Consider the following 22240-nt stretch of genomic DNA (forward strand, 5'->3'; position numbering starts at 1 on the left):
TAACCCCACAACAAGGGGTGGGAACTGAGCAGAGTACTGCAGACAAAGCCAGTGATTCTCTGCGCCAGCCCCAACCCCCTGCCCATCTTCAGAGGAGCATGCAGCTCTCACCCAGTGCACAGCCCGGCTCATACTGGCGCAAAGAGTTAAAAATTTCTGGGCAGATAGGTGAACCGGGCCAGAAAGATAAACTGACTTTTTCCAGCCTTGCCCATCAGATTGAGAATGGACTTAACAGAGGCTATCCTGAGGTAGAAATAGTAGACGCAGTAATCAGGGCTATTTCTCCAGGCTCACAGCTACGCAGCTACTTGGAAGGTAAACCCCAGCTAACTCTTCCCACACTTAGATGCATCCTGCGTTCCCACTTCCAAGAGAAGAGTGCAACAGAGCTTTACAAACAGCTAGCTTCAGAAGCACAGCATAGCAAGGAGACCCCTCAAAGCTTCCTGATGCGCGTCTTAGATTTGAGGCAGAAAGTACTATTTGCGTCCCAGGAGTCAGAATCAGGGCTTAAGTATGACCCTGCTCTAGTCCAGCGCATGTGTTTACACACAGTCCTTACAGGTCTCCAGAGTGACAGTATCAGGATAGACATGCAGCCTCTCCTGCTTGATAGCGAAACATCAGATGAGGTTTTGCTAGAGAAGCTTAACATTACTTGTGCTAATGAGATAGAAAGACGAAACAAAAAGCGTTTTAATGCCCCACAGCCTGCTACAACTGTAAGTGTAGTCCAGTTAGAAGATACGCCATCTGCAAAGTGTCCTGTGAAGGAAGCAAAGGCTAAGATACCCGCAGAACTGTTAACAGAGTTAGCTGAACTTAAGACAGGTGTAGCTTCCCTAAAAGGTCTCAGTGCAGAGATTGCTCAGATTAAGGAGACATTACAGCAGCCTATGTTTCAGTCATCGCCTTATGCCCATGCCCCGCTTCCAGTTAGGAGGCCAGATAGGGACCCCCAGCCACCTGTTTCCCAGCAGCAGTATTACAGCAACTACAGTCAGCCCCAAGCACCTGACCCTGCGCAGTATCAATATGCACCTAACCTGTATACCAACCGCTCTGCTCAAGCTCCAAGGAGGTGTTTTGTCTGCCAGCAGGCCAGAACAGATGCACGCTGCACACACTGCTTCCGATGTGGGAGTGGAGAACATTTCCAAGCTGGATGTAAAATCCGGGGAGTCAGACCATCCAAAGAGGCCCCTTTAAACGGGGAAGGGTTACCGCTGAGGGACAAGTGTTAACCGTAGCTACCAAAAAGTCCCAGAAATGTGCAAATTGTGCCAGAGAAGATTCATTTGAGAACCTGAAACAATGTTCATCATGTAAAGAGACACTGTACTGTTCCAAAGGATGTCAAAACCAACATTGGACTAAACATAAGGAAAAATGCACTCACCTGAAAATTGACTCTACCTGTGAAAAGCTTTCCTGTACAGAAGAAAATGCCCACTCTTTACCATCCCTAGCTCAAGGTTGCCACCCACATAAGGTCACCTCGCTAGTCGGTAGACAGTGCCTTGTTGAGTGTCACCTGAATCACCACCACCTCCAAGCTCTATGGGACACAGGCTCTCAGGTATCGGTCATTGATGAACCGATACCTCCTGTACCATAGCTCCTGAGTGGCGCAGTGGTCTAAGGCACTGCATCGTAGTGCTAACTGTGCCACTAGAGATCCTGGTTCGAATCCAGGCTCTGTCGCAGCCGGCCGCGACCGGGAGACTCATGGGCGGCGCACAATTGGCCCAGCGTCATCCAGGGTAGGGGAGGGAATGGCCGGCAGGGATGTAGCTCAGCTGATAGAGCATGGCGTTTGCAACGCCAGGGTTGTGGGTTTGATTCCCACGGGGGGCCAGTATAAAAAATAAATAATAATAATAATAATATGTATTCACTAACTGTAAGTCGCTCTGGATAAGAGCGTCTGCTAAATGACTAAAATGTAAAATGTAAAATGTAATGAACGATGGAAAGCGGAATCTCTCCCAAACGCAAGGCTGAGGGATGTTTCAGAAATTCTGGACTCACCTGATGATCTAAGATTGACGGCAGCAAATGGGACTGAAATGCCGTACCTGGGATGGATTGAAACAACTTTTCGGCTAGCCTCTGAAACTGACCAAACGAAGGAACTGATCATCCCAGTGCTGGTAATGAAAGGCTGTCACCTATCTCATCCCATCATAGGTTTCAATGTTATTGAGCACATCCTGACAATGACCGAAAAGACTAAACGGTACAGTACAGTAAAAAAAGCTTTCCCAAGCCTCAAAAGAAATAAGGTGAGAGCTTTTATACAGGCTGTTAGTGCAGAACAGACAGATGAATACGCAGTGAAAACCAAGAAAGAGAAGGTTGCTGTACCAAAACACAGTAGCATTCAGATTGAGTGCCGGGTAGCTTCCCAGCCTTTCAAAGATGACATGACAATGCTTTTCCAGCCAGACCTGAACCCGCAGTGGCCAGATGAACTTGAGTTCTTTGACACACTAGTCAGAGTTAAGAAAGGTGTTTTTCCAGTTGTCATGCTTGATGTCTCTAACCCCACTGACCACACGACATTGCCCTGCTAGGACGCACCATAATCGGTACAGTACAAACCATTATGACTGTGTTACCTGCCCAAGTCTTTGAAAAAGCTGTCACCCCAGCCACAGTGAATCACACCAGTGTTCAAACCCCATGTACTGCTACTGAACAGTGGGATCCACCAGTAGGTTTAAGTCACCTAACCGAAGAACAGAGAGAGGTTGTTAGGAAAATGCTTAGAGAAGAGTGTCACTCCTTCTCCAGATCAGACAATGACATTGGCTGCATTGAACGATTGAAAATGACTATTTCTCTAAAGGACTCTGAACCAGTCAAGCGCACATACATGTCAGTGCCCAGGCCACTGTATCAGGAGATGAAGGGTTACCTTCATGACCTCATAGCCCAGGGTTGGGTTAGGAAGTCAAACTCTTCATATTCTTCACCTGTCGTGTGCGTTAGGAAGAAGGACGGGACCCTCCGGTTGTGTATAGATTACAGAGACCTGAACAGAAAGACACATCCCGACCGCCAGCCCATCCCTCGGGTCCAGGACATCATGGACAGTTTAGGTGGTAATTCCTGGTTCTCCCTTTTAGATCAGGGGAAAAGCATATCACCAAGGGTTCATCTCTGAAGAAAGCAGATCACTGACAGCATTTGTGACCCCATGGGGACTCTATGAGTGGATACGTATGCCATTCGGCCTCATGAACGCTCCTGCAGCTTTTCAGCGTTGTATGGAGGAATGTTTGGAAGGGCTCCGGGACAACATCTGCATTCCTTATCTGGACGACACGCTAGTTTTCAGTAAAACTTTCGACAGCCATGTGAATGATGTGCAAAAAGTTTTGCAGCGTCTCAGAGAGTATGGCATCAAACTCAAGCCAAGTAAGTGTGATCTCTTTAAACCCCAGGTCCGTTATTTGGGCAGAATAGTGTCTGCAGACGGCAGCAAAGTTGACCCAGCCGATTTTGAAGCAGTAAGAGCATTGAAAGAGATCAGGCCACAGACTGTGGGCCAGCTCAGAAAAATGCTTGGTTTACTCACTTACTACAGACAGTACATCAAAGACTTTTCTAGGAGGGCCAGCTGTCTGTATGACCTCCTGAAAGCAGATTCAGAGAAATTACCTGACCACCCACGGAAAGCAAAAACAAAGAAAGTAAGTCATGTGGTGCCCTCAAACAAGCCAATCCTGTGGACTGACCAGCATCAACAGGCACTTGAACAGCTGATTGAGTGTCTGCTTCACCCACCAGTCTTAGGTTTCCCTGACTTCACTCAGCCATTTGTTGTACACACTGATGCGTCACACCAAGGCTTGGGAGCAGTTCTTTATCAAGAGCAAGATGGGAAGCTTAGGGTCATTGCTTATGGCTCTCGAACCTTAACAGCAGCTGAGAAGAACTATCACTACCACTCTGGCAAGCTAGAATTTCTAGCTCTGAAATGGGCAATCACTGATAAGTTCCATGATTATTTGTACTATGCTCCGACCTTCACTGTATACAGTGATAACAACCCGCTCAGCTACATTCTGTCTACTGCAAAACTGAATGCAACCACTTCCAGGTGGGTTGCAGAATTGGCTGATTTCCACTTTACAATAAAGTACAGGCCAGGTAGAGAGAACAGTGATGCAGATGCTTTGTCGAGGATGCCACTGGATGTAGAGTCACTGATGAGAGAATGTTCTGAGGAGCTTCCACCAGACACCATTGCCGCCACGATACAAGCAGTAGAGGTACAGAAAGAGCCTTTTGTGCCTTGGTCAATTTCAGCTGCATCTATGTCAGTATCAGCTGAAGGTGAGACAACTACAGCAACAATCAGCTCGATCCCAAAAGAGGGGATAAGAGAGGCACAAGAGTCTGATCCGGTCATCCGTCCTGTGCTCGATTTCAAGCTGTCTGGTTCCAAACCGCCAGTTAAAGAGCAAAAGGAATTCAGTCCAAAGACAAAATGCCTATTCAGAGAATGGGACAAATTGACAATCGACAGTGATGGTATTCTTTACAGAATCACTACAGCCCGCAAGCAGTTAGTTCTACCAGAGCAGTACAAAGGTAAAGTGATGGAAGAGTTGCACAATAACATGGGACACCAAGGTACTGACCGCACTGTATCACTAGTACGTGACCGCTTCTTCTGGCCGTATATGCAATCTGACATTGAGCACTATGTGACTAAAACTTGTAGCTGTGTCAAGCAGAAAAAGCCAGGCCATGAAACAAGAGCTCCTCTGACAAACATTGTGACAACACAGCCATTTGAACTGGTATGTATAGATTTCCTCCATCTCGACAGATGCAAAGGGGGATATGAGTACATCCTCGTGATTGTTGATCATTTTACACGTTTCACTCAAGCCTACGCCACCACATCAAAGTCAGGAAAAACTGCTGCAAATCTCATCTTCAATGACTTTGCCCTGAAGTTTGGGTTCCCCTCCCGCATCCACCATGACCAAGGGGGAGAATTCGAAAATCAGTTGTTCCATCAGTTAAAGAAACTCAGTGGCATGGTGGGGTCCAGAACAACACCCTACCACCCGATGGGGAACAGTCAAGTGGAACGAATGAACAGAACATTGTTGCAAATGCTAAAGACACTAACTGAGACACAAAAGTCAAACTGGAAGGAGTCTCTAAACAAACTGGTTTATGCCTATAACTGCACCCGTTGCGAAGTGACTGGCTATTCACCATTTTATCTTCTGTTTGGGAGATCACCCAGGCTTCCAGTTGATATGTTCTTTGGATTGTGCACAGAGGCAGGTTCCAGTAACCAGCGAGACTACGTGGAGAACTGGAAACGAGGAATGGAAGAAGCATACGCCATTGCAAATGAAAATGCTCAGAAAGCTGCTGAAAGAAGCAAGAAGTACTATGACACTAAAGTTAGGAGTTCAGTGCTACAGCCTGGCGAGCGAGTTCTGATTAAAAACCTGACACCAAGAGGAGGACCAGGCAAACTCCGTAACTATTGGGAAGACCAAATTCACACAGTAGTGAGACAAATGGGTTCAGACCTGCCGATTTATGAGTTGAGACCGGAAAAGGGTAGGGGACGCTCACGGGTCCTGCACAGAAACTTGCTCATGTCCTGTGACCACTTACCTTTTGAGAGACAACCAGAAATGACTAAAGATGACAAAAGTAAGAAAAAGAGACATCAGCCTGGATCACAGCCTCTAGATTCTGATGAAGACAGCGGGGATGAATATGACCTTCATCATGAGCCGCTACAGGTCCCCACATCTCCTACAGTACCTGAGAGATATGCTGAACCAGCGAGAGAGTCGGAAAACAGGCCCCCACCAGTGAAACAAACAGTGGCGGTGCCAGTTCCTGATATGCTACCAGCACAGCCGCTTGTTGAAAATCAGCTGGAGGAGAAAACAACAGTTAAAGAACTGCCTGCTGAGGAGATGAACTTGCCTGCTGAAAATGTGCCTGATGATCGTCCACTAAGTGCCTTTCCTTCATTAACTGCTGCTGCTGAACCCGAGGAACCAGCTTACCAGCTGCCACAAAGAGAGAGACACCCTCCAAGACGTATCACCTATGATCAGCTTGGTATCCCTTCCTGCTACAGTATCCAGCCACAGCCACAGTTGTTCCCTGTCTACCCTGCACCAGGACTGGTTCCATGGCTGCCATCACTACAGCGATATTACCTTCAGCCACCCTACATGTATGGACTTCAGCAAACTTGAGGCCACAGACAGAGTTGACATGTTTGACCATGGACTACTGACTGATTTCACAGACTTTCACGAGACAATTAGCAGACTATGCATATAGATCATTAAAACTGATGGACTGTTGACAATAGTATGAGAAAAGACTGCTTATGGACTGTTTATACTGCTGGTCAACAGATATGGACTGTGAATATAACTTCTTGGTTCTATTTGAACTGTGAACTTTGACCTCTGCTCAAGTACTAGCTTACAGAAGAGGATTTTCTACGTCCAGTGCTTATAGACTGTTTAAGAAGACAATGTTGGTAATGTTGGGACAACATTTATTTTGTCGGGGAGAGTGTGACAGGTTAAAGGACATATTCATAGCCTGTTATACACTAAAACGTATTAGTAAGTTCATGGTATGTAAGGATCTTAAAATATCTAAGGTTAAAAAGATCATGCATCCAGTACTAGTTCATAGAGATTGATAAAATTCATAAATGTGTTAAAATCCGTCAAGTGTAAAAGGGTAAATATTGTAAGAGGAATGTGTAAACGTTATATTGACTACTTTATTTTGTGGTGCCTAATTTAAGGGTAAAAGTGTTAATCTGTGATCTACTAAATGCTCTTAATCTATGAGCCTGAGATCGATTGCTCTGGTCTCCACCCAACTTTCTGGGGAAATCGCGGTCTTTTTCTCATTACACTAAAGTTTTCAGTGAGGAAACAACTGCGTCACTTTCGTGATTATTTCTCCCCTTTTTCAGGTACGTTATTGATATAAAACGAGTTAATTTGAATGTAATAACTTGCTAACATGTCAAGAGAGTTTAAGGTATGTGTTAGTAACATATTGAGTAAGTTAGAGTTAAGTTGAAGAGAGTACTAGGTGCGTGTGTGAGGGAAATCTGCTTGGTTGCAGCGAAATAGCTTCGTACTGAGAGTAGCTGCCATTTTATGCTAATTGTGAATGAACATGTGCGTTGTTAATAATATATTTTGGGGTTATTTGTATAATGTGTTTCGAATACTTTGTTGACATGGTTGATAAATGTAGTTATGGGTTACTGAGCTAAAGCTACTTTGTGTTTGACAGTTATATTGAAACATTTGTATATGTTTTAGTGAATTACAGTTTATGCTGTTGTGACTTGAATAAGCTTTGTACCCTACAAAACTCTGGTTCCTGTAGATCTGTTGTTCTGTAAAATGTGGTATTTTTAAAAAAAGATTACACTAAAGTTTTCAGTGAGGAAACAACTGCGTCACTTTCGTGATTATTTCTCCCCTTTTTCAGGGGCGTAACACATATAGAGCTCTCAAGACATGCTGGAATGTAAGGACCACTCAAAAGATAATGATTAGGCCATGATAGTCTTTGATTGATTGATTGATTGTAGGGTTTGCAGAAATCTGGTAACTTTCCCAAAATTCCCAGATCTTCCTGAAATCCCGGTTGGAAATTACCTGGAATCAGGATGGAATAACCAGGAAAATCGGGGAATGTTGAGAAAGTTATTCGAATTTTTGCAACCCTAAATGATTAATTGATTGAGCGATCAGTCGACAGTCTGTCAGGTTTAAAATGTCGCTCTGTATTCTGGTGTAGGCTAAATTCAAGCGCTTCGGAACACAATATGTACATTCTTTACACTGTAACTCTATCCTACAGTCTTTACCAACATCTGAGCTATCAAGAGTCATGCTGGGAAAATGGAGAACACTTCAATCTTAAGTTATTGAAGCTTTAAATAACTTAAAAGATAGTTGTCTGTGTATACACTTGTAAATCATCTTTAAAACCTGCAGTTGGATTGTCATCTAAAAAGGCTCTACTGTAACTTATGTCTGTAAACTCACAAGTACGTACTAACACACAGACAGGGGTCTTACATTACAAGCCAACAAGCAGGGTTCATCTCTCCTTATAAGGCAATATTAGGAACCAGGGTTTCTATAGCTTCTGTGAAAATGCATTCTACCCTTCCTCCCTTTCACTGCTGATCTAACATGGTGGGACAGGTGAAAACAAGGACTCCACTAAGTACAGCCTGTCCCCTTGATCTGTTATTAAACACACGCTGGTCTGAAAAGAAGATTATCTTCCTCAATAGTGCGCAGCGAATTCATACTAGGAAAGGAGTAGGACATCCTGGCATTTAAAGTGTACTTATTTCTTTTTTTCAATTATACATACTATAAAACATACTATTGTTGCATAGCCAAAAAAGCCTATTTAGTACATAGGACCATTCAGTATCCGGACACGGTTGGCGTTTCCCATAGTTTAGTTTCCAGGCGGTGCATAAAGACCATGAAATCAATATTCCGGGCCTCTTCAATTTCAAATGAAACACTGCCTCATCTTTACATTTAACAGTCTGTGACATGGCATCAGCTGCTCCATTTCGTCAAGGGGGGTTGGAAACCTATTAACAGGTTACGTCACTACTGGTCACTATTTGCAACATTTTCACAACATTTCACAATGTCTTGCCCTAAAGAATGAGTAGAATGTGATGAGTGGGCATCGAACGAGCGGCTCCAGTTCACCATAGGGCTTTTATTGTGAACTCTGACAGGTGGCATCACAGGCAACAGATATGTTTTGCTCAATATGGTTCCGCTCAATAACATGATAGTTTTGATGTCACCTCACAGACTGTTCCGGTTACGTTTCGCAATTTTCTAAATGTTTCGCAACGTCGTGCCCTACTAAACGAGACCCTGATTGTGATGAATAGGGGGAGGAACCAACCTGAGGCTGGTATCCAATCACATTGATGCACCGCGGGTCCACAAAAGTGATGATGCCGTCTGAGTTGTGGCGCGACAGGAACTCTGTGGGAACCGACAGGCCATTCATATCCATGGAAACGGGAGAACTGGTCACCTAGGAGATGAGGGGGAACATGTCATCGATTAATTAACCAATCAGTTAATAAACATTTCTGGAAAATTGATTGATGAAACATTGGCACAAAGGTTTTGACAGACTCGCTGAAAACTTTTTTTTCAATTGCTTTTAGCGCATTTCTTCTCTCAACCTCTTGAATTTTCATCAGGTGGGAGATGACTCTTTAGACATGGTCACATAAAACCTCAGAACTCTTCATCTCCTAAAACATGTTGACTAAGAATGTGAAGTTCCTCCCTTGCTAGTTAAAAGCGGATGAAAAAGGACGAAGGGACCAGAGGGTTAGATACAGTATATGTGTGAGAGATTAAAGGACGAAGGGACCGGAGGGTTAGATACAGTATATGTGTGAGAGATTAAAGGACGAAGGGACCGGAGGGTTAGATACAGTATATGTGTGAGAGATTAAAGGACGAAGGGACCGGAGGGTTAGATACAGTATATGTGAGAGAGATTAAAGGACGAAGGGACCGGAGGGTTAGATACAGTATATGTGAGAGAGATTAAAGGACGAAGGGACCAGAGGTTTAGATACAGTATATGTGAGAGAGATTAAAGGACGAAGGGACCGGAGGGTTAGATACAGTATATGTGAGAGAGATTAAAGGATGAAGGGACCAGAGGGTTAGATACAGTATATGTGAGAGAGATTAAAGGATGAAGGGACCAGAGGGTTAGATACAGTATATGTGAGAGAGATTAAAGGACGAAGGGACCGGAGGGTTAGATACAGTATATGTGAGAGAGAGAGAGATTAAAGGACGAAGGGACCAGAGGGTTAGATACAGTATATGTGAGAGAGATTAAAGGACGAAGGGACCGGAGGGTTAGATACAGTATATGTGAGAGAGATTAAAGGACGAAGGGACCGGAGGGTTAGATACAGTATATGTGAGAGAGATTAAAGGATGAAGGGACCAGAGGGTTAGATACAGTATATGTGAGAGATTAAAGGACGAAGGGACCAGAGGGTTAGATACAGTATATGTGAGAGATTAAAGGACGAAGGGACCGGAGGGTTAGATACAGTATATGTGAGAGATTAAAGGACGAAGGGACCGGAGGGTTAGATACAGTATATGTGAGAGAGATTAAAGGACGAAGGGACCAGAGGTTTAGATACAGTATATGTGAGAGAGATTAAAGGACGAAGGGACCGGAGGGTTAGATACAGTATATGTGAGAGAGATTAAAGGACGAAGGGACCGGAGGGTTAGATACAGTATATGTGAGAGAGATTAAAGGACGAAGGGACCGGAGGGTTAGATACAGTATATGTGAGAGATTAAAGGACGAAGGGACCGGAGGGTTAGATACAGTATATGTGAGAGAGATTAAAGGACGAAGGGACCAGAGGGTTAGATACAGTATATGTGAGAGATTAAAGGATGAAGGGACCAGAGGGTTAGATACAGTATATGTGAGAGAGATTAAAGGACGAAGGGACCGGAGGGTTAGATACAGTATATGTGAGAGATTAAAGGACGAAGGGACCGGAGGGTTAGATACAGTATATGTGAGAGAGATTAAAGGACGAAGGGACCAGAGGGTTAGATACAGTATATGTGAGAGAGATTAAAGGATGAAGGGACCAGAGGGTTAGATACAGTATATGTGAGAGAGATTAAAGGATGAAGGGACCAGAGGGTTAGATACAGTATATGTGAGAGAGATTAAAGGACGAAGGGACCGGAGGGTTAGATACAGTATATGTGAGAGAGAGAGAGATTAAAGGACGAAGGGACCAGAGGGTTAGATACAGTATATGTGAGAGAGATTAAAGGACGAAGGGACCGGAGGGTTAGATACAGTATATGTGGAGAGAGATTAAAGGACGAAGGGACCGGAGGGTTAGATACAGTATATGTGAGAGAGATTAAAGGATGAAGGGACCAGAGGGTTAGATACAGTATATGTGAGAGATTAAAGGACGAAGGGACCAGAGGGTTAGATACAGTATATGTGAGAGATTAAAGGACGAAGGGACCGGAGGGTTAGATACAGTATATGTGAGAGATTAAAGGACGAAGGGACCGGAGGGTTAGATACAGTATATGTGAGAGAGATTAAAGGACGAAGGGACCAGAGGTTTAGATACAGTATATGTGAGAGAGATTAAAGGGACGAAGGGACCGGAGGGTTAGATACAGTATATGTGAGAGAGATTAAAGGACGAAGGGACCGGAGGGTTAGATACAGTATATGTGAGAGAGATTAAAGGACGAAGGGACCGGAGGGTTAGATACAGTATATGTGAGAGATTAAAGGACGAAGGGACCGGAGGGTTAGATACAGTATATGTGAGAGAGATTAAAGGACGAAGGGACCAGAGGGTTAGATACAGTATATGTGAGAGATTAAAGGACGAAGGGACCGGAGGGTTAGATACAGTATATGTGAGAGAGATTAAAGGACGAAGGGACCGGAGGGTTAGATACAGTATATGTGAGAGAGATTAAAGGATGAAGGGACCGGAGGGTTAGATACAGTATATGTGAGAGAGATTAAAGGACGAAGGGACCAGAGGGTTAGATACAGTATATGTGAGAGAGATTAAAGGACGAAGGGACCGGAGGGTTAGATACAGTATATGTGAGAGAGATTAAAGGATGAAGGGACCGGAGGGTTAGATACAGTATATGTGAGAGAGATTAAAGGACGAAGGGACCGGAGGGTTAGATACAGTATATGTGAGAGAGATTAAAGGATGAAGGGACCGGAGGGTTAGATACAGTATATGTGAGAGAGATTAAAGGATGAAGGGACCGGAGGGTTAGATACAGTATATGTGAGAGAGATTAAAGGACGAAGGGACCAGAGGGTTAGATACAGTATATGTGAGAGAGATTAAAGGACGAAGGGACCGGAGGGTTAGATACAGTATATGTGAGAGAGATTAAAGGACGAAGGGACCGGAGGGTTAGATACAGTATATGTGAGAGAGATTAAAGGACGAAGGGACCGGAGGGTTAGATACAGTATATGTGAGAGAGATTAAAGGACGAAGGGACCGGAGGGTTAGATACAGTATATGTGAGAGAGATTAAAGGATGAAGGGACCGGAGGGTTAGATACAGTATATGTGAGAGAGATTAAAGGATGAAGGGACCAGAGGGTTAGATACAGTATATGTGAGAGAGATTAAAGGATGAAGGGACCAGAGGGTTAGATATATGTGAGATGATGGAGAAGGTAAAAGCAGGAGGAGGATGGGAGTACCAGGAAGGTTATATTTGAGAGCCTTCAGGGCCCTTATTCATAAAGCGTCTCAGAGTAGGAGTGCTGATCCAGGATCAGGCCCCCCCCTGTCCATTTAATCTAATTCATCAAGACCTAAAATACTAAACTGATCCTAGATCAGCACTCCTACTCTGAGAAGCTATATGAATACGGGGCACTTTTTCAGGAGCATGTTTAATGCAGCTTAAATGTATCCTGTGTTGTGCTCAATTCTGTTCCCCCATCAGCTTCCGTTCCCGTTCACGACACCAAAGGCCTGTTTCTTCCAAATGTCATCGGATCATATGAACATGATATTTGTTGTAGCATGTGATGTGGTCTCATAAAGACTTCAGTTGTATCTCAAAAGTTTCGTCCAAAAGCAAAGAGACGGAATCTGGATTACAATGTCCTGAAAACTGTCCCAAGTGGTTAAATGGTCCTGAAAACTGTCCCAAGTGGTTAATCGGCAGCGTTTGAGATACAGTAGAAAAGGTTTTATCAAAATTTAACAGAAAATATTACCTACATATTAACACATTGTTTTGACCATTTAGCCAGATACTGTACGTCTGGTGTGTCTTAAGCACATGTAAGCATCCTTTACGTTTGTCTGTATCCTGCAGAAATATCCTGTTTTTGGTGTTCAATACATGTCCCGGTTCGATATTGCCCGTTTGGTTGACCGGTCAGTCTGACTCAAGAGGTTCCCATCTCTCTATGAGGTTCTACTGTATATGGCAGTATACTCAAGTACTATTTGAGAAGGTCCAGTCACACAAATGTTCTAGGTGGCGAAGGTCCGGATGGATATTGTCATTTATCGGCATAGTAACAAACCCCCACCTCACACCCCTCTTGTTGGTGGATAGAACATTTTGCAGTTTTAAAGCTAATTTCCCTTAATTCTACACATTTTGCATGGGGTAGATAATGGTTTGCTCTTTTAAAGCTCATTTCCTGCAATTTCACACATTTTTCCATGTCTTATGAGTGTTTATATGATACCAGGGGTCGAAGCCCGACGAGTAAACCAGGACCCCCGGTCCGCATTGACCCCGTTCTGGGTTCAGATCCAGACTGCGGTCCGCCAGTTGAGTATGGGGGGTATATGGGATACTATGAGGGGACAGTAGCAGTTCAACTCCTTCTAAAACATCAGAGAAGTCTGGGAGCTGAGAAGGTTAAGGTGGGAGAGGGAAGATGTTGGACATATGTAGAGGAGTTGAGCTGGTTGAGCTATTGGGCGGGGGGGTGAGTTATGGGAGGAAGGGTGGAGCTCTTCACACCACACACACGAGACGCAAGTTATGGGAGGATGGATAGAGCTCTTCAGTGCACGTTCCACCTGTCTGCTCCATTACTGTAATCCTCCTGGACTGATGCTCCCTGACAACCCCGTGCTCAGGTCACACACCTTGGCATAAACGATATGCACCCACCCAACCACACAAACATAGATCACAGACACAGACAACATGAGACAGGTGATTGGGTTTCCATTTAATTTGAGCAGAGGCTTTTTGTGGATCCATAACCTTATATAGCAATGGGAGAGGAGACTGTGTCGTGTGCTAATCTCTGCACGTCATCACAGAGCGTGTACACACACACACACACAGGACGGTACCTGCAGTCTTCCGATGGCCACCAGGCAGTATTTACTGGTCTGTCCTGCCTCTGTGTCTTCTTCTGGTATGGTCATACCTGAGATAGGGAGAAAGAGGGAGCGCAAGAAAAGAGGGAGAGAGAGAAAAGAGGGAGGGAGGGAAAAGAGGGAGAAAAGAGAGAGATAAAAAAAAGAGAGAGTGGGGGAGAGAAAGATATTAAATACACGAGACAGTGAGATATCAAGATGGCAGCTTTCCAATAAAGTGTAAATTTTGTGATTTTGCATTTCAGATGTGAACTTTGTGTTGTTGAGAGGTGATTTCCAGCATGACACTGTGTAGTCTAGTACCGTACCAGTGTGATGTATATTTCCAGCATGACACTGTGTAGTCTAGTACCGTACCAGTGTAATGTATATTTCCAGCATGACACTGTGTAGTCTAGTACCGTACCAGTGTAATGTATATTTCCAGCATGACACTGTGTAGTCTAGTACCGTACCAGTGTAATGTATATTTCCAGCACGACACTGTGTAGTCTAGTACCGTACCAGTGTAATGTATATTTCCAGCATGACACTGTGTAGTCTAGTACCGTACCAGTGTAATGTATATTTCCAGCATGACACTGTGTAATCTAGTACCGTACCAGTGTAATGTATATTTCCAGCATGACACTGTGTAGTCTAGTACCGTACCAGTGTAATGTATATTTCCAGCACGACACTGTGTAGTCTAGTACCGTACCAGTGTAATGTATATTTCCAGCATGACACTGTGTAGTCTAGTACCGTACCAGTGTAATGTATATTTCCAGCATGACACTGTGTAGTCTAGTACCGTACCAGTGTAATGTATATTTCCAGCACGACACTGTGTAGTCTAGTACCGTACCAGTGTAATGTATATTTCCAGCATGACACTGTGTAGTCTAGTACCGTACCAGTGTAATGTATATTTCCAGCATGACACTGTGTAGTCTAGTACCGTACCAGTGTAATGTATATTTCCAGCATGACACTGTGTAGTCTAGTACCGTACCAGTGTAATGTATATTTCCAGCACGACACTGTGTAGTCTAGTACCGTACCAGTGTAATGTATATTTCCAGCATGACACTGTGTAGTCTAGTACCGTACCAGTGTAATGTATATTTCCAGCATGACACTGTGTAGTCTAGTACCGTACCAGTGTAATGTATATTTCCAGCACGACACTGTGTAGTCTAGTACCGTACCAGTGTAATGTATATTTCCAGCATGACACTGTGTAGTCTAGTACCGTACCAGTGTAATGTATATTTCCAGCATGACACTGTGTAGTCTAGTACCGTACCAGTGTAATGTATATTTCCAGCATGACACTGTGTAGTCTAGTACCGTACCAGTGTAATGTATATTTCCAGCATGACACTGTGTAGTCTAGTACCGTACCAGTGTAATGTATATTTCCAGCATGACACTGTGTAGTCTAGTACCGTACCAGTGTAATGTATATTTCCAGCATGACACTGTGTAGTCTAGTACCGTACCAGTGTAATGTATATTTCCAGCACGACACTGTGTAGTCTAGTACCGTACCAGTGTAATGTATATTTCCAGCATGACACTGTGTAGTCTAGTACCGTACCAGTGTAATGTATATTTCCAGCACGACACTGTGTAGTCTAGTACCGTACCAGTGTAATGTATATTTCCAGCATGACACTGTGTAGTCTAGTACCGTACCAGTGTAATGTACAAGCTGCTTTCTCAATAACGGCTGAGACGCAAGCAGATAAATCACACACACACACACACACACAGGCAGGCATGTAAACACATACACACAGTCTCTATGAATCTCTGCAAATCATCCGGAACAAATATCCAAAAACTTCTCTCTCTTACTGCCAGTATCAATAATCATGTACATCACAGAGGGAGAGAGGGAGGGAGGGAGAGAGAATGAGCAAGAGAGAGTTCTTGTTCCATCAAGTTTTATATTGATTTAAATGTTGATATCAGTTTCCCACAATAATGAATTCCTTTGTTGTTTCCTTGACAACACAAAAACACTTATCAGTCATAATGAAGACTGTTCGCAGATCTCCCCCCCCCACCCCCAGTAGAGGATCAGTGTGTTTTTCGATCTGTCTGTCTTATTGTCTGTATAATCTTTCAAATGACAAATAAAAAACCTTGATAAAAAAAGACAATCTGTGTTGAGGACTTTTACTTGCATATTCAACCAACTAGTCAGCCACGTCAATGCAAGAAGTAGTCTACGGCCCAAATGGCACCCTTTTCCCTATATAGTGCACTACTTTTGACCAGGGCCAATAGGTACCCTATTCACTGTATAGTGCACTAATTTTGACCAGAGCCATATGGGAATAGGGTGCCAATTGGGACACATACGTCTAGATTCAATAATATACGCAACTATAATTTTGATGTTCCATCCCAGCCAATTACCATCCATCCTACTACCTGACCTCCATCCACTTTAGTCTCCCCAGGGCCTTTGTTCAGAAAGACAGAGTAGGAGTGCTGATCTAGAATTGCCCTTTACATGAACAGGGGGGACCTGATCCTAGATCTGCACTCATAATCTGAGACGTTTTATGAAATGGTGCCCAGAAGAGCTGACATGAGCCATGCGCTACATCCTACCAGTTCCTGTGCTGTTTTCATAACTCAGAAGGATGGATGGTCTACGTACGTGTGTGTGCACGCGGGTGATGCGTCCGATTATACAACGGGCGGGTCTAATCCTGAATGCTGATTGGTTAAAACCGCATTCCAGCCGGTGTCTATTCCACAAGTTACCACCGGCTAAATCTATGACGTTAAAATGCCTATTTACTCTGTTCCATCTGACTGCACAATCCACTGTCTCATCAACCCAGCCAGGCACTTTATAAACTTGATCTCTACTATAAAAAGCATCTAGACATTATCTCACATTTCTTTTAGACTAACATTTAGTTTTCAACAGCGGAGATTTGTATAACCTTGCTGTCTGTCTCTCCGACATTTGCAACATTGTTTCAATATTCAAATTCGATCTCCTGAGACAGACAGGCAGTCAGCGTTTCTCAGTCAGTCGAAATCATGAATCAGCTGGCATAATCTTTATGGATATATCCAAAGAAATGTCAATTGAAAAAAGGTAAAACGAAACAAAGTGCAGCTAGTTTGCAGTCTTTCCAGCTTCATTTTAAGTGATTGTGTTAGCTGTGTTGTTGGCTAGCTCCTCTGAACAACAGTGTCCTGACAAGAGAGCACATTTTCGATGCCAGATGAAATCGCGCCTCATTAGCTCATTGTTATGGATGTATCCAAATAAATGTCACTAGAAAACAGCTTAAACAAATGCAAATGCATCTACAGTTGACGTGACTAAGTTAGCCGTAGTTGGCTAGCTAGCGAGCAAGGGATCAGAACGTTGCCAACCAGTATGGCAATAGAACATTTAGAACCAACGACTGGGTCACGTCCATAGATACAGAACAAAAAGACTGAACGACTTATCCCTTATCTCTGGGAACCGAACCAATAGAATGAACGACCAGCCGGCTTGTGTCGGGATTTGTGTCGGGACTATGTCTCGTGGAAGGATGAAATAGTATGAATAAATTCAAAATAATTTTTTTAATGAAAATATGTCAATCATTATTTGAATATGTTGGTAACCGTTTTATAAAAGTGATAATGCTCGAGAAGCCGGTGTTTGGAGGATATATTGGCACGGTTTGCCAGCCCTCTACTTCGTCTCGGGCCTAACAACACCCATGCCAATATATTCTCCAAACACCGGCTTCTCGGGCATTATCACTTAATTCAGTACCTTAAGACTGATAGTGGGCGAGCGATAGACTGACAGACCAGAACATTCCACTGGTCTATTTTTGTCCCAGGAAGTAAAACATGTGTCAACGATTTCCACACACGTGTAGTGTGCGTGTGATCGGGATTCTGGGAATCATCCAGTGCAGCCTCAAAGCACTTTAAGTACATTTCATACTGTGATGCTAAAAGTTGCTCAACCCCACCCCCCCACCCCACATCTAGACACCTGGTTCTGGGAATTGCAGACAATTCCAGACCGGGGGGTTTCGTGACTCTGTAAACACTTGGAAGAGTTGGCGTGTGTGTGTCAATGAGTGCATCCGAGGTCCTGTGTGATCTCTGACCCCCATCCATCCTGGATGCGACGTCACCTCTGTCAGTGTGTGTGTGTGTGTTTGTGTGTGAGAGAGACTAATTAAACATCCCAGACCCCACAATCACACCATCAGACACCTGATAATATTTTATTGAACCTGAGGAATCTATAGAATAGAATGTAGAAAACGTGTGTGTGTGTGTGTGTGTTCTGCTACCACCACTGTTGTCTCAATGTTTTGAATGGAAGACCCACACACTGCTAGCATCAACAAAGCTATTTGTTGACCTAGTTAGGGAGAACTCTGGGTAGAAAAGGGTTGTGTATGTGTGTCAGTAACTACCTGCAGGGGGCCATGCCTTGATGTAGCCGGTACAGTGCACCACAGAGTACTGATCCTCTCCCTCCTTCGAGGGTCCCAGGCCGTTCCTAGAAACATTCAGATTACACACACATTTTATAACACACACACACACACACACCAGGGTTTTTTCTGGATCAATAACGGGCTTAGGTGGTGGGCGTGACAGGGGCGGCGTGAAAAATACTAATTCTACACATTTTTCCATGGAGCTGAGCGAAAATGTTGCAGTTTTAAAGCTAATTTCTATGCATTTTGCAATGGCTAATGCTGTGTTCTTTTGCTCAAACATAATAACAAAATCAACACTGCTAAATTCATTGTTTGTGGAAATGTCAATTCTCTCTGACTGTCTAGCTTTTTATTTTGGTGATTGTTAGTTCTCAAAGATTATATTATTTAAAAATACACAATGAGTGTACAAAACATTAGGAACTTTTTCCATGACAGACTGACCAGGTGAATCCAGGTGAAAGCTATGATACCTTATTGATGTCACTTGTTAAATCCACTTCAAAATCAGTGTAGATGAAAGGGAGGAGGCAGTTTAAAGAAGGATTTTTAAGCCTCGAGACAATTGAGGCATGGATTGTGTGTATGTGTGCCATTCAGAGGGTGAATGGGCAAGACAAAATATTTAAGTGCCTTTGAACAGGGTATAGCAGTAGGTGCCAGGCGCACCGGTTTGAGTGTCAAGAACTGCAACGCAGCTGGTTTTTTCACGCTCAACAGTTTCCCGTGTGGGAAGCATTTGAGTAAACATGGGCCAGCATCCCTGTGGAACACTTGACACCTTGTATAGTCCATGCCCCAATGAATTGAGGCTGTTTTGAGGGCAAAAGGGGGTGCAACTCAATATTAGGAAGGTGTTCCTAATGTTTTGTACACTCAGTGTATAGGTCCGTTATATTTTCTATATACTTTATATATGGTTTTAGTCGTTTAAGCATTTATCAAGCCCCAAATGTATAATAATAATAATAATGAATATATAATAATAAAAAATATATATACACACACACTTTTATTTTTAAATACTGTTTGGACCAAAAAAATGCTTATGCAGCCTAGGTTCCTGCCTTTCTAGGGAGTTTTTCCTAGCCACTGTGCTTCTGCATCTGCATTGCTAGCTCTCTGGGGTTTTAGGCTGGGTATCTGTAAAGCACTTTGTGACAACTGCTCATGTAAAAGGGGCTTTATAAAAATGTTTTACCTTTATTTTACCAGGTTAGTCTCATTGAGATCAAGAGAGACCTGGCCAAAATAGCAACACACAAAGTTGCAGACACATTTACAACATAAAACACTACAGTTAGAAAAATCTAATTTACACATTGAACAGCAAGATGGTTTGGGAAAGAATGGTGCAAATAGGGGTTAAAACATTGACAGGCCCCCCCACACTTAATTTCCCATCAGTGTTTAACCTTTAAGCTTTAAACTCATTTAAAGGGACGAGCTCCTGTAATTTCAGGACCTGAAGCTTGTTCCAAGCGGAAGGGACAGAGAACTGGAAAGCTTTTTCCCCTAGCTCTGTACGGGTCTTAGGCACAATCAACAAAACACAGTCATGTGATCACAGGCGACAGTTTTCATTTGTCTGCTGGACAACGTAGTTACACAAGTAAAATGGGAGCTGTCTCAATATGGCCTTATAAATAAAAAACGTTCCAATGATGGAATCTCCGAAGGGCTAAATCATCGGTACGTTTTTATTTCTAAGGCCATATTGAGACGGGGAGAAAAGAAATGGAGTAAAACAGAAAGGTAGGAATAGTAAAGTGACAGCGGACGTCTGTCTGCCTCACCTGTATCTCTTCCTCATGTTGGACAGTCGGTTGAGAGAGATGTGGTCCAGTGGGGTGCTGCCACATCTGAAGAGAAACACACACAGGATACTATACATCAGGGATCATCAACTAGATTCAAATGCGGGACGATCTTTTCTTGAGCGGATGGTCAGGGGGTCGACACATAATTACAAATCATTTGTAGACTGCAAATTGAACGCAAGAAGAATATTTGACAAAAACAATCATTTCAAACCTCACTTACATTTGTATACGATCACATATCTCTTTCTGTTATGCGTGTGAATACTTTAGAACAGATTTCCAAAATGTAAATCACTTGGAGCTGATTTGCTGGTGTTTTTACAGTCTTTTTATATTTTTTGGGGGGGAACCCTGCTATACATCATACACACTATGGTAACTCTGGGCCTAAGACTCCTATTTGGCACACGTGTAGTGCACACACACACACACACACACACACACACACACAAATGCAGAAACAGACACATAGGCGCACACACACACACACAGAGAAAGGAAGGGAGCGAGAGAAGACAGAGATAGAAAGAGACAGAGATGTGAACCAGTCCCACTGAAAACAGAGATGTTAAGACCAGAGAGCTAGAACACACTGACTGAACAAATAACCAGGGCCTGACATGATATAATGTACTGTTGTGTTAGCTGTGTGAGACTACAGATGCATGACAAATGGCACCCTATTCCCTATATAGCACACTACTTTAGACCAGAGCCCTATGAACTATATAGGGAATAGGGTGCCATTTAGAACGCAGCCATGGTGAGTGTTATTGGAAAAATCTTGTTTGGTGTGTTTGCCATGTTGCTGTGGATAGGATTCTCCTCAATGAGAACAATACTTTTGAAATCTGAACATACTTGTGTATGCGTGTCTGCTAAATGACACGTGTACTGACTAGATGACTGCACAGAAATGGAGACGGAAAACATTACATTTTACATTTTTGTCATTTAGCATACGCTCTTATCCAGAGCGACTTACAGTTAGTGAATACATATTTTATATATAAAAAAATAAATAAAAAATACTGGCCCCCCATGGGAAACGAACCCACAACCCTGGCGTTGCAAACGCCATGCTCTATCAACTGAGCTACATCCCTGCCGGCCATTCCCTCCCCTACCCTGGACGACGCTGGGCCAATTGTGCGCCGCCCATGAGTCTCCCGGTCGCGGCCGGCTGCGACAGAGCCTGGATTCGAACCAGGATCTCTAGTGGCACAGTTAGCACTGCGATGCAGTGCCTTAGACCACTGCACCACTCAGGAGCAAACAACGTGTACTGTTGGACCAGGTCTCTCTTACAGAACAGATTGTATCTCACTGAGACTTGAGAACCTGGATAAATTATGTTTAAACCAGAAAAACGGATTTATCGTCATTGATGTCAGCTTTAACCAAGTCTACACAGTCTCACATTATGTATGAAAAAAGTATGAAAAATGTATGCACTCACTAACTGTAAGTTGCTCTGGATAAGAGCGTCTGTTAAATGACTAAAATGTAAAAATGGAACAAAGACAGAACCCATTTGACATGCGAGTTTCTTTTAGCCGGTGAGTCAGGTATTATTGAGAGTAGGGAGGAGGGACAACCTCCAGTTTTTCCACTGATCAACAAAAGGTTCAAGATGACATCATCTTCTGCTCTTCTGGAGTTAGCTAATATTAGCTTCCCTGAAATGATGTTGAAGAATGAACAATTCCTTTACACTTTGTTGCATGGCGTGCTGTTTGGGACTCTGTGTATGTGTGTTGTGTATTCTCAGCTGTGGTCACTGCAGAGTGCAGACAGTCATCCCTGCATGCTGTTTTCAATTTGCCAAGCGGCCTGAATAGCAAACTAACAAAAGACACACACACATTCCAATCCTCCTAACAAACTGTGATTAGCATCTGTGTAATGTGAGTGAG

The 22240-nt window shown here is 43.4% G+C and overlaps 1 protein-coding gene across 10 annotated transcripts in view; it reads right to left on the minus strand.

Annotated features, from left to right (window-relative positions):
* Positions 1–22240, minus strand: part of arnt2 (aryl-hydrocarbon receptor nuclear translocator 2) — a 95261-nt gene that overhangs the window by 39225 nt on the left and 33796 nt on the right. For all 10 annotated transcript variants that reach the window (XM_045224005.1, XM_045224006.1, XM_045224004.1 and 7 more), the window contains 4 exons: positions 20298–20363; positions 18472–18557; positions 14000–14076; positions 8992–9126 (listed from right to left, as the gene is read on the minus strand). In XM_045224005.1, coding sequence (XP_045079940.1) covers positions 8992–9126; positions 14000–14076; positions 18472–18557; positions 20298–20363 — 364 coding nt within the window. The remainder of the gene's footprint in view (positions 1–8991; positions 9127–13999; positions 14077–18471; positions 18558–20297; positions 20364–22240) is intronic.

Source organism: Coregonus clupeaformis, chromosome 12 (genome assembly GCF_020615455.1).
Source record: "Coregonus clupeaformis isolate EN_2021a chromosome 12, ASM2061545v1, whole genome shotgun sequence".
Classification (NCBI taxonomy): domain Eukaryota; kingdom Metazoa; phylum Chordata; class Actinopteri; order Salmoniformes; family Salmonidae; genus Coregonus; species Coregonus clupeaformis.